At 41.4% G+C, this 13,091-nt stretch overlaps 1 protein-coding gene across 16 annotated transcripts in view; it reads left to right on the top strand.

Annotated features, from left to right (window-relative positions):
- LOC121540404 (disks large homolog 1-like) overlaps positions 1–8,593 on the top strand; it is a 309,734-nt gene extending 301,141 nt beyond the window's left edge. For 8 of the 16 annotated variants that reach the window (XM_045207744.1, XM_045207748.1, XM_045207747.1 and 5 more), the window contains 8 exons: positions 2,430–2,478; positions 3,792–3,833; positions 4,614–4,664; positions 4,864–4,965; positions 6,651–6,823; positions 6,903–7,012; positions 7,270–7,361; positions 8,268–8,593. In XM_045207744.1, coding sequence (XP_045063679.1) covers positions 2,430–2,478; positions 3,792–3,833; positions 4,614–4,664; positions 4,864–4,965; positions 6,651–6,823; positions 6,903–7,012; positions 7,270–7,361; positions 8,268–8,374 — 726 coding nt within the window. In that variant the 3' untranslated portion in view covers positions 8,375–8,593. Of the gene's footprint in view, positions 1–1,906; positions 2,479–3,791; positions 3,834–4,613; positions 4,665–4,863; positions 4,966–6,650; positions 6,824–6,902; positions 7,013–7,269; positions 7,362–8,267 lie in introns of those variants that run through there. The other 8 variants (XM_045207746.1, XM_045207745.1, XM_045207754.1 and 5 more) reach the window with 7 other exon arrangements.
- The last annotated feature ends 4,498 nt before the right edge of the window (positions 8,594–13,091 follow it).

Raw genomic sequence — 13,091 nt, 5'->3', positions numbered from 1 at the left:
GATTCCGTCTCCCACAGTTGAAGTGTACCTATGATAAAAATTACAGACCTCTACATGCTTTGTAAGTAGGAAAACCTGCAAAATCGGCAGTGTATCAATTACTTGTTCTCCCCACTGTATATACAGCAAATGTATTGACACCCTTTATAAAGATTAGCAATAATGATTGTGTGAACGAAAATACCCTAAATAAACAATTCAAATACTGAGCTATATTGTATGCAAAAAAAATTGGGAAATTATATCATTTTATACTAAAAGAGATTTTGTTTAACAAGTAATATATATTTTTTCTCAAAGGTTCGGGGTCAAAATTATTGATACCCCTATACATGATCTACATGAATGTGGATGCTACCATGTGGATGCTACCATGATTATGGATCATCCAGAATGATTAATGAAAGTTACTGAGGTCAAAGATCATACCCCCAAGACATGCTAACCTCCCCTGTTATCGGTAATTGTGAGAGGTTAGCATGTCTTGGGGGTATGATCTTTGACCCTTTGTAACTTTCTCACAATTCATTCAGGATTATCCGTAATTATGGGAGCATCCACGTTGATGTAGGCGTGTTTAGAAACATATTCTATTCTTATTTACAATAAAAGTGACTCCAAAATGACATACATTGTTGGTTAAGGGCTTGTAAGTAAGCATTTCACAGTAAGGTCTACACTTGTTGTATTTGGTGCATGACAAATAAGATTTGATTTGATTTGCCATTGGGCACAAAAAATCTGAAACACAACCAAAATGAACTGCAAATGCATCCAACAAGTTTGTAGAGTCACAAGCTTGATGTAGTCAATGCGTGCTATAAATATGGACCAAATAATACACTTTTGACTACTTTATTTATAATAATATTTTGGGGTGTCATGTCTCCCATGTCACCCCTCCACACGCTCCACTGGCTTCTAGTCGAAGCTCGCATCATCTTCAAGACCCTGGTGCTTGCCTACGGAGCAGCAAGGGGAACTACACCTTCTTACCTTCAGGCTATGCTCAACCCCTACATCCCAACCCGAGCACTCCATTCTGTCACCTCTGGTCTCTTGGCCCTCCCACCCCTACAATTTTGCATTAGATAGGAGTATATGGACAGGGGGAACCTGATCCTACTCGGAGAATCCCTGAGATTCTGCACTGACCTGCATAGATAGAATCTGTATGTGGAAGGTACCCTGTTCTTACATGGCAGCCAGACCAATGCATGACCTGTACACGGCAGTGAGTGGACAAACCAAAGGACTGATATACGTTTGCCATTGATGCTTCCTCTACCTACCCTCACCAACCACCTATCTCTACTTTCCATGAATACAAATACAACCTCACCTTCCACAAATATTTGTTATCCTTGCTTTTTTGTGCTTTGATCAGTAGCTTAAATCTATCAGAATCATGGCGCTGAAGTAATTGATCCGTTATGGTGATGGAGTAAGGGGTCTTGTTTTCATAAATCAGTGTCTAAAAAAGTGTATTACGCAAAAAGTAGCATTATACAAGGAGCATGATACTTCCTTTCCTTCTGTACTCCTTTGCATGCTAGTGTTTAAAGCATTGGGCTTTGAACCGTTCTCATTTAAATCCTTCTTGCTGCTCTGCTTTAATTCAGCTTGGCTTTGGGATGTCTTTTCATAAATGTGTAATTTATTTGGTCAGATGTCTGATAATTCCATTTCATTTACTGAGCTGACTCGGTAGCCATCTTGGTGTAAAACACTTTTAATCTGTTGTAGTTCATTGTGTGTGCTTAAATCAAGATGGCTGCCGAGTCCAGCTCGGGGGGTTGTGGGTAACTGTCCTGGGTTTGTTTTGTTCACACCAATATTAGACACCTCCATCCCTCCCTTTTTTGTTTTACCCCCTACCTCCATCCCTCCCTCTCTTCCCCGACAGTCATTCAATGACAAGCGTAAAAAGAACCTATTTTCCCGAAAGTTCCCTTTCTACAACAAGAGCAAGGAGCACAGCGAGCAGGAAACAAGTGATGTCGACCGTAAGTACACCGTTAAAGAGCCGTTCACGGGCGGTCGCTAGAACAGTAGGTCAGGGCAGCCTCATGCACAGGACCGTACAGGTACCGCCAGACACAACCACTAGCGCTGCAGCGGATAACCCTAGTATCAAGGTAAAGCATTGGGCTTTAATAACTAGGGCCATAAGTTTTTCCTAACCACCAAGAAGGGATCTGGACCCATAGTTCTAACTAATATTAGCTCAATCTAAACAATACTTTTATATAAGGAGTCCTCTATGGATCTGGCCTGCATTTCCAGTAGCTTTGAGCATTGCTCATTGGTTTATCAGTTGGTCAGCTTGACCATTTGAGTTCAGTGCAGCGCTGCGGTCGTGCATGACGGTTGAACAGCGTGTTGTGTTCCAGTAATGAATATCTCTCTTGTGGTTGTGTCTCCTGTTGGTTTGCTCTCTGACGACTGCTTCACAGGACCCTGACGACAAAGGACTAAGTAAGTCACATAAGGATTTCACTCTCACACAACCATCTGAAGCTCATCCATGGCTCCCACAGTCATATAATATTGTAATTTAAGCCTTGACTATGACATCCAATGCATTGTCATCAAAACCTCTCTCATAGTCATCCAGCCTCTAACGTTTTGATAGTCGGCCTAGTTTGACTACATAAAAATATATACAACACTGTGCTTATTATCTATTCCGTTCAAAGCACAAACAGTACTCTCTAAACACACATTGCATCCATGTAACACTACCCAACACTCATATTTCTAACAGATTGTCTTGACATCAGCCTCTGTACACTGTGATCAGCATTTACACTGTAGTCAGCATTACATTATCACCAGCAAACTGAGTCATATAGTGTGATGATGTCACCAAATCAATGGTGATTCGTCGGTTGGATCATGTAGGCTGCTTTTGCATTGTTACAGCAGGCTCCTCAGAGAGTACTATTGGTATGTGTTTCCCCAGCATAGATAGGCCAGTTTAGAGACACATACAGTAGAGAAAAAAGTCTGTAGAATAATATACTGTAGGGGACATAATAGACTGTCTTGACTCCTGTGTAGTCCAGGAGACTTAACTCTGATGATCCAAAGTTTTAAATTCTTAAAACTAATAGAAAGAACAACGAATATAAAATCACAAAACTATAATAACGTGTGGGTGTGTGTGTGTGTGCGTGTGCGCATGTGTGTTACAGAGGTGTCATATTACTGTCAGAATCACCATTTTGTTGGGGACCTTTTCTGTTGAACAAATCCCTATTCCACACCCTTGGCTGTGTTAAGACCCTTCAGGAGTCCTGAATGTTGTGCTAGTATGGTTCCAACCATAACTTAAAACATGTATTTTTAGTTCACCTTTATTTCTTCAGGTATAATCTCTTAGTCCAAAATGGCCGCAGGGCCACAGTGTTGTAAAGAAAAACATGAAAACACACATTAACATGGTGTATAAAGCTCTATGACCTTGACATGGCCATGCATGCACCTTGATGTGATTTGATAGGAGGACCTGCTGTGATCTAATTTTAGGATAGAGGAGGAAGGTCTCACAGATATACCGTAATGCTGCCCTTCACAAAACCTAACTTGAGAGGGTATAGTTTTTAGAAAGCACAATACGTACAATATTCACACCTCCATCTCCTAAAGGTTCCTAGCACTGCACTCTCCTGGTGAACCCGTGTATCTCTGTGCCTTCACGTTGTGACTTGTATTACGTTAACTCAATAGACGTCATCAGTGGGAGGGGTGTTTCTGTGATGCTGACATTCTCTTCGTTATACTTTCAGAGCATGTAACCTCTAATGCCAGCGATAGTGAAAGTAGTTACCGTAAGTCCTGGTGTCCCCTCTCCTTCCATCCCTCCCTCCGTCGACAGGCTGCCTGTATTCTTTAATTTGTTGTTTTACATGTCTCCATCATCATCTTCTGTTGTATGATCTATTCTGTGTTTGGTCTGAGCAGCATACTCAGAGGATCACACACGTTAGGGTCCCCAAGCTACTTCAGGGATGCATGTTGAAATAGAAGTCTTATTAGAACAGTGGTTCTCAACCCGAGGTACAGAGAGTACTTGAGAAGACTCATGAGACCATAGGCTTACTGGTAAAATGCACATGCGGGGTTCTTCAGCGGTACTCCGGACAGAGCTAAACGTATTCGGTGGTACAGTAACCAAAAAAGGTTGAGAACCACTGTATTAGGACAGCTACTGGATTGACATGAACACAATGTAGAGCTTTAGCAGTGTGTTTGTGTGTGAGAGGAACATAGAGAGTTGTGACTATACAGCAGGTGTTCTGCTTTCTCTACTGCAATTAAATACTTTTGAAGAAAAGCAAATCTGCTCATACATATTCACAAGCTTTGTGACATGCATGCACATTAGCTACTCGTTTAATGTTGTTCTGTACAGATGGAGCAAAGGGGGTCATTAAGTGAATTCCATTTTGATACGCACACTTACAACGGGGACAAGGAGAATACTGACTGATACACACACTCACAAACAGCATGCCAACAGCTGGTCTGACTCCTAACCATTATCACAGTATCTACTGCACCGCCACTGTCTGTCTAAACATGACTGCCTGTTCTGTCTGTCCTATCAGGTAGCCAGGAGGAGTACGTCCTGTCCTACGAGCCAGTCACACAGCAGGAAGGTAAGACACTTACATTATCATCTCTGTCACACATCATCTGACATACAGCAGCAGAATCACAGGATAGCTCAGCTCTCACTGCCCCATTAGAGTTAGTTATCTGACTTGGTTACAGTATCTTAGTTGGTTTGTTATCTTAGTTAGTTATATGCTTATACAAGGGCAGTATTGATACAATAGATCCTTCTTGTCTGTCCAGTGAACTACACACGGCCCGTCATCATCCTGGGGCCAATGAAAGACCGCATCAATGATGATCTCATCTCAGAGTTCCCCGACAAATTTAGGTCCTGTGTCCCACGTGAGTACCAACATTTTTGTTACATACACAATTTGATGTTTTTATTTACATTTTAGTCATTTAGCAGACGCTCTTATCCAGAGCAACTTACAGGAGCAATTAGGGTTAAGTACCTTGCTCAAGGGCATATCGACAGATTTTTCACCTAGTCGGCTCAGAGTTACGAACCAGCAACCTTTTGATTACTGGCCCAATGCTCTTAACCACTAGGCTACCTGCCGCCCTATGTTGACCCTTGTCTTCTACAGTTGAAGTCGGAAGTTTACATACACCTTAGCCAAATACATTTCAACTCAGTTATTCACAATTCCTGACATTTAATCCTAGTAAAACGTCCCTGTCTTAGGTCAGTTAGAATCACCACTTTATTTTAAAAATGTGAAATGTCAGAATAATAGTAGAGAGAATTATTTATTTCAGCTTTTATTTCTTTCATCACATTCCCAGTGGGTCAGAAGTTTACATACACTCAATTAGAATTTGATAGCATTGCCTTTAAATTGTTTAACTTGGGTCAAACGTTTCGGGTAGCCTTCCACAAGTTTCCCACAATAAATTGGGTGAATTTTGGCCCATTCCTCCTGACAGAGCTGGGGTAACTGAGTCAGGTTTGTTGGCCTCCTTGCTCGCCACGCTTTTTCAGTTCTGCCCACATATTTACTATAGGATTGAGGTCAGGGCTTTGTGATGGCCACTCCAATACCTTAACTTTTTTGCCACAACTTTGGAAGTATGCTTGGGGTCATTGTCCATTTGGAAGACCCATTTTTGACCAAGCTTTAACTTCCTGACTGATGTCTTGACATGATGCTTCAATATATCCACATAATTTTCCTTCATCATGATGCCATCTATTTTGTGAAGTGCACCAGTCCCTCCTGCAGCAAAGCACCCCCACAGCATGATGCTGCCACCCCCGTGCTTCACGGTTGGGATGGTGTTCTTCGGCTTGCAAGCCTTCCCCTTTTTCCTCCAAACATAACGATGGTCATTATGGCCAAACAGTTCTATTTTTGTTTCATCAGACCAGAGGACATTTCTCCAAAAAGTACGATCTTTGTCCCCATGTGCAGTTGCAAACCGTAGTCTGGCTTTTTTATGGCGGTTTTGGAGCAGTGGCTTCTTCCTTGCTGAGTGGCCTTTCAGTTTATGTCGATATAGGACTCGTTTTACTGTGGATATAGATACTTTTGTACCTGTTTCCTCCAGCATCTTCACAAGGTCCTTTGCTGTTGTTCTGGGATTGATTGGACTTTTCGCACAAAGTACGTTAATCTCTAGGAGACAGAACGCGTCTCCTTCCTGAGCGGTATGACGGCTGCATGGTCCCATGGTGTTTATACTTGCGTACTATTGTTTGTACAGATGAACGTAGTACCTTCAGGCATTTGGAAATTGCTCCCAAGGATGAACCAGTGTATGTAAACTTCTGACCCACTGGAATTGTGAAACAGTGATTTATAAGTGAAATAATATGTCTGTAAACAATAGTTTGAAAAATTACTTGTGTCATGCACAAAGTAGATGTTCTAACCGACTTGCCAAAACTAGTTTTAATGACTCCACCCTAAATGTATTTAAACTTCCGACTTCAACTGTACCTAACGGTGTGATAACGAGTTTGCAAGGGTTGTCGATAATTAAATGTATCAAACAAATTTAACTACATTTGTTTGGTTTTCCAGACACGACCAGACTAAAGAGGGATGACGAGGTGGATGCCAGAGACTACCATTTTGTGATGTCCAGGGAGCAGATGGAGAAAGACATCCAGGACCACAAGTTCATCGAGGCAGGCCAGTACAACAACCACCTCTATGGAACCAGCGTCCAGTCTGTACGGGAGGTCGCTGAGAAGGTGAGGGGAGGGGGAAGTGTCAGCATACGGCTATGTTTTGATGTGATGAGTTGTCTTATCTATCTCTCTTTATGTCCAGGGGAAGCATTGCATCCTGGATGTTTCAGGCAACGCCATCAAACGACTACAGTCGACCATGCTCTACCCCATCGCTATTTTTGTCAAGCCCAAGTCTGTGGAGAATATCCTGTAAGTTAATTTCATTCAACATTTCATTTTAAGAGGCCAAAGCAATGGGAATTAAGGGGCAATGGGAATTAAGAGTTCAGACTCTGTGTGTTTTTATTCACAGTCACCTATTTGCTGTATATAGGGCAATGTCTTAGTCATTCTCTCTCTCTCTCTCTCTCTCTCTCTCTCTCTCTCTCTCTCTCTCTCTCTCTCTCTCTCTCTCTCTCTCTCTCTCTCTCTCTCTCTCTCTCCCCCCACCCCTCTCTCCCCTATAGAGAGATTAATAAGAGGCTAACAGAGGACCAGGGGAGGAAGATGTTTGACAGAGCCATGAAACTGAAGCAGGAGTTCACTGAGCACTTCACTGGTGAGTCCAGCCCCCCACACCAGTCCACTCTCAACCTGCTTCATACACTACATCTATTTCTGCACTCAGCATGATGACAAGTGTCTGATGTAGCAGATCCCTGAATTAAATAATGGGCAAAATACAGGAAAACCTGTCCTAGCTATAATATACACTGAGTATACAAAACATTAAGAACACCTCTTTCCATGATATAGACTGACCAGTTGAATCCAGATGAAAGTTATGATCCCTTATTGATGTCACTTGTTAAATCCACTTCAATCAGTGTAGATGAAGAGGAGCAGACCGGTTAAAGAAGGATTTTTAAGCCTTGAGACGATTGAGACATAGATTGTGTATGTGTGCCATTCAGAGGGTGAATGGACACGACAAAAGATTTAAGTGCCTTTGAATGGGATATGGTAGTAGGTGCCAGGCGCACCGGTTTGTGTCAATAACTGTAACGCTGCTGGGTTTTTTACGCTCAAGAGTTTCCCGTGTGTATCAAGAATGGTCCACCACCCAAAAGGACATCCAGCCAACTTGACACAACTGTGGGAAGCATTGGAGTCAACATCGGCCAGAATCCCTGTGGAACGCTTTCAACACCTTGTAGAGTCAATGCCCCGATGAATTGAGGTTGGTCTTAGGGCAAAATGGGGTGGTGCAACTGAATATTAGGAAGTTGTGCCTAATGTTTTGTGTACTCTGTGTATGCATTTAGTATCTTTGAGATGTAGTAAGTAGCCTTGCTCGAGCCTTGGCTTGTGCGAGCCGGAACGGCTCATAGGATAAGGAGCCTATATCCTGTTTCTGCAGCGTGAGGCAGCTTAATCTACAAGTACACTCCCGATACAGGACACTAGTCTATCACTGAGATGTAGTGATGTGTCTAATGTATGTCCCCTCTGTGTGTTGCTGCAGCTATAGTCCAGGGGGACTCTCTGGAGGAGATCTACAACACAGTGAAAATCATCATCGAGGAGCAGTCAGGACCCTTCATCTGGGTTCCTGCCAAGGAGAAGTTGTGAAAGGAGGACAGAAGAGATTACCCTTATTTTCTTTAAGTGGTCTTCATATCGTCTCTGGTTTTACATGTCTTCTTATTTGTTTAATGTTTACCAACCTGGCCTGCTGTGATCGCTGGCCCTCTTGCCCAGACCTTAGGACCCCTCTCCTACACACACACCTCTCCATCTTTCACTCACTCTCTCACATACACACACAATTATTTAACGCTGTCTGTCTCTCTTTCTCTCTCTCACACACACACACACACACACACACACACACACACACACACACACACACACACACACACACTCTATGTGGTTTTCTTGGGCTGTCTCTCACACAGACTGGTGTCTGGACCTTGTCTCTGGATGTTTTTCCTGCTAAGGGGGAAAGGCTCTGCCTGACCAGCATCATATGAGGAGATTTTTCTGGTACTATTCCTTAATATTTAAGGAACATGATTTAGATGCAATATTAATTATATATATATATATATATATATATATATATATTTTATGTATAGGTTTGTCAAAGGAAATGACATGAGGCAAAACGTAGCATGCTATAGCTTTAAAGAGCATGTTTCTGACAATTTTGACATTTGTTTTTGTTGTTCTTCATTTCTCCTTTAGACTTGTATCTGAACTGCTTTACTCAGCCATTCTTTTCACATGTTGTATATCCGCGCACACCAACTGTGTCTCTGCTCACCTGAAGTAGCCATACATACCTGTTTTAGTCTATTCGAACTGCACAGAGGTAACTAGGTGAGTGGTTAGTGGATTTCACTCTGGCACAAAAAGGTTGTTTCTATCATTAGCCGCCTTCATTCACTCCAATCCATTATGGTTTTCATCTATTCATGTCAATAAGCTTTTGGGGGGTTTACTTCCCGACCAGAAATAGAGTGAATGAATGAATGGCTGTTTTTAAACTGACTCCAGGAGTCCATGTATTAATATTAGTAGGAAGGAAGCGAAACACCAATGCAAAAAAGCAAAATAATGAATTGTACTCTGACATTTTAACATATATTTAACCCTCAGTCTACTGCCTATTTTGTTATAATAAAATGTCTATGTTGAGCTTTACTTATTTTCTTTGCATTGTCGAACCAGAGGATAGGGTTGGGGGTTAAGGTTAGGGTTGGCGACCGGACACATGTAAACCCTGACTCTGAACTCCAGTGACTGGCTGGGGTGTAAACTGTGTGTTGGTGAAGCAGTGGAAATGTAAACTAACCTATGTGTTGGCAGCTGGTTCTCCTCTCCCCCTGTCCATTCCACTTCCCTGTGAGTTGTATTTTTTCATGTGATGTGCATGGTTTTTAAAAGCAATAGTCTTTATTAAATAAAAAACAAGGAAACGAAAGACAAAAAAAGGATCCTGTTCACCAAGGATTGTGACAAGGTCATATCTTCAAGCTCCGCGAGGGGATCCTCCAGACAGACACACAGCAGGAGTGTGTACACACAGCAGTAGACAGTCCTCAAGAGTGTGTTCGTATCTGAAGGGAAAAGAGCTGACAACACGCTCCGAAGCGCAACGCCTTTACATGTCCTCCGGAGGGCGCCGTGCTCGAATCCTCCCTCCCGCTCCTGCTTCCACACAGATGATTGTTTTCTATACGACTTCTTCTTCTTCATCAGTTCAGCACAGCTTTCTATCTATCTCACTTTTGGATTTGAGTCTGTAAATCATCCCCTTCCTGATTCATTCCATTTGTCATAAAGAGGAGAACTGCCAATAAATCCTTTCTCATACATCCCAGTGCTGTGTGACTATTCCTTCTGGATGTGTCTCTCTCTGCCTCTACTGAAACTCTTAGGCTAATGGTGTCCTGTTTTGTTGTTTTTGATTTAAGTCCACTCAGACAGAAACACTCTTGTCAGAGTAATTCAGAGAGTTCCAGGATCCACAAACGCATTAGCATAAACCAAAAGTTACATGTGCACGTAAAAATGAAAAATAACAAACATTTTTCCATGTCTACTTTGGGGGCTTTGTGCAGATACAAATACTTACTATAGTATGTGCTTACTATATTCTTGGAATTCATTCATCGCAGGCATTTTATCCACAGTTTTTTAGTCTTCTCCTAGGGAAAATGTATAACGTTAAATCTATTTTCGTGTTGTGAGTATGTGACATGGACATGTCTGATGTGTCTCTCAGTTGTTTTAAGAAATGGATCAGTCTGCTACTGTGATTGGCTACAAAATATAATTTTATCAATAAGAACTTGGCACAGACTCTCTCAGGATGTTCATGGGATCATGTCCTAACTGTAGGGTAAGCAACATTTATTTCCTGTTATGAACAACTGTCAAGTTTGATGGGGCAAAAAAGTACAGGTATCTGTAAGTGGCCAGGTATCTGTAAGTGGCTTGTGCAAGGCTACTTACTTCTCTGTAAGTCAGGTAGTTGATATGTAGTTCCACCGGACAGGAGGCATCTGATTATTTCATGATCCCACTTTAGGAACGTCAGCTCTGTACTGATCTCTATGGTCCCCAAAATGCAGTGCCTTGCAAAAGTTTTCAGACCCCTTCGATTTCTTCACATTTTATTGTGTTACAAATTGATTTAATTGTCAGTTTTTGTCAACAATTTACATATAATACTCTGTAATGTCAAAGTTGAAGATTTAAAAAAAATATATATATATAGTCATTGCATAAGTATTCAGCTCCCTGAGTCCATATATGTTAGAAACACCTTTGGCAGTAATTACAGCTGTGAGTCTTCTTGGGTAAGTCTCTAAGGATTGTGCAATATTTTCCTATTATTCTTTTCAAAATTCTTCAAGCTCTGTCAAGATGTTGGGGATCATGGCTAGATAGCTATTTTCAAGTCTTGCTATAGTATTTCAAAGCTGTAACTTGGCCAATTAGGAACATTCACTGTCTTCTTGGTAAGCAACTCCAGTGTAGAATTGGCCTTGTGTTGTAGGTTATTGTCCTGCTGAAAGCTGAATTCCTCTCCCAGTGTCCAGTGTAAAGCAGACTGAAGCAGGTTTTGCTCTAGGATTTGCCTGTGCTTAGCTCTATCCCATTTGTTTTTATCCTAAAAAACTCCCCAGTTTTTGCCGATGCCAAGCATACCCATACCATGATGCAGCCACCACCATGCTAAAAAATGAGGAGGCAGTTACTCAGTGTGTGTTGTGTTGGATTTCCCACAACATGGGGCTTTGCATTTAGGCCAAAAAGTGTATTCCTTTGCCATGTTATTTTGTATATTTGTGTTTTCTTTTCACTCTGTCATTTAGGTTATTATTGTGGAGTCACTATAATATTGTTGATCCATCCTCTGTTCTCTCCCATCACAGCCATTTCACTCTGTAGCTGTTTAAAATCAGCAATGGCCTCATGGTAACATCCCCCAACAGTTTCATTCCTGTCCTGCAGCTCAGTTCAGAAGGACGACTGGGTGGTTTAATACATAACTACACCATGCTTAAAGAGATGTTCAATGTCTGATTTGTTATTGTTACCTATCTACCAATCACTGCCCTTCTTTATGAAAAGCTCCCAGGTCTTTGTAGTTGAATCTGTGCTTGAAATGAAATACTTGACTGAGGGACCTTACAGATGTTGGGTTAGTCATTTAAAAATCATTTCAACCACTATTATTTCACAAAAAGTGAGTCCATGTAACTTTTTATGTGAATTGTTAAGCCAAATTTTACTCCTGAACTAATTTAGGCTTGTCTTATGGATACAAGTGGCAAAACAAAAGCTGCCACTAAATTCTGAGGTTACAATGGTTTACTTTTATTCTAGAAAACCTGTGTTTTAGATTTTAGAGAGATTAACAACTCTTACATCATAATGCTTCATATATTTATACATGTTGTAATGGGGGAAGAAAGCTATTACAAAACTATTACATCATATTGTGATGTGAACACCTGGCCAAATTGCTGTGGCTGAAATGCTGTGCAGCCAGAGACCCTGCTTGAATTCACTGTGATCCTGATTGAGTTTAGGAGGGAGAACGGAAATGCAACCAGGCAAATCTGTTTAGATTGCTGATAAGGTTTTACTGATGCAGGGCATGCACAAAACTAAATATGAAGATGTCCACATCAGTTAATGGAATATGAGCTTGAGCTTCACATTTAATGTATCTCCTTTTATCCTAGTCAGGAATTACTTTTGTGAACATTTTTATTTGGTTGTACTGAAACACTGGTAATTAAATAAACAAGAGAAGACATAAGAAAGACAGTAGCATTGGAAATTAGTTATTTAGGATGATGCACTTTTATTAGTATTATTAGTCTTCACATCATTTCTACATTTGAAAAAGTGCAACAAGATTCCAGAAATTGTATTTGTCATTGACTGCGTCAGGCAGAAGAAGTTACTACAGTTACTATGTCCAACCCCCACGTCCTTGAAGTGTGGACGATGGAAAAACACAGAGCAGGGCCAGCAGAGGTGGGGTCTTCCTCATCAATGGCCTCTTTGTGCTCGGCCTTGCCAGACACCAGCTGTAGGAACATGTCATCCCAGGTATGAGAAACTTCCTGAGGATTCTCCGTGAAAAACCTCGATAGAATGTCTTGTGATTCTCATACAATTATGTTGTAAAATACTCATAACTTGCTTCACGTTAGGCATTATGCGGAAAGCTCGACATGGAACTTGAACTTTGGAGCTGCTATCAGAGGTTAGGCAGTTAGAAATAATACTACAGGACCTGGTATTCTCACACCTGGCTGACACC

The sequence above is a fragment of the Coregonus clupeaformis genome, chromosome 26 (assembly GCF_020615455.1).
Source record: "Coregonus clupeaformis isolate EN_2021a chromosome 26, ASM2061545v1, whole genome shotgun sequence".
Classification (NCBI taxonomy): domain Eukaryota; kingdom Metazoa; phylum Chordata; class Actinopteri; order Salmoniformes; family Salmonidae; genus Coregonus; species Coregonus clupeaformis.
Note: the sequence above shows the minus strand (reverse complement) of the source record. Positions and strands in the feature narration are given on the sequence as shown.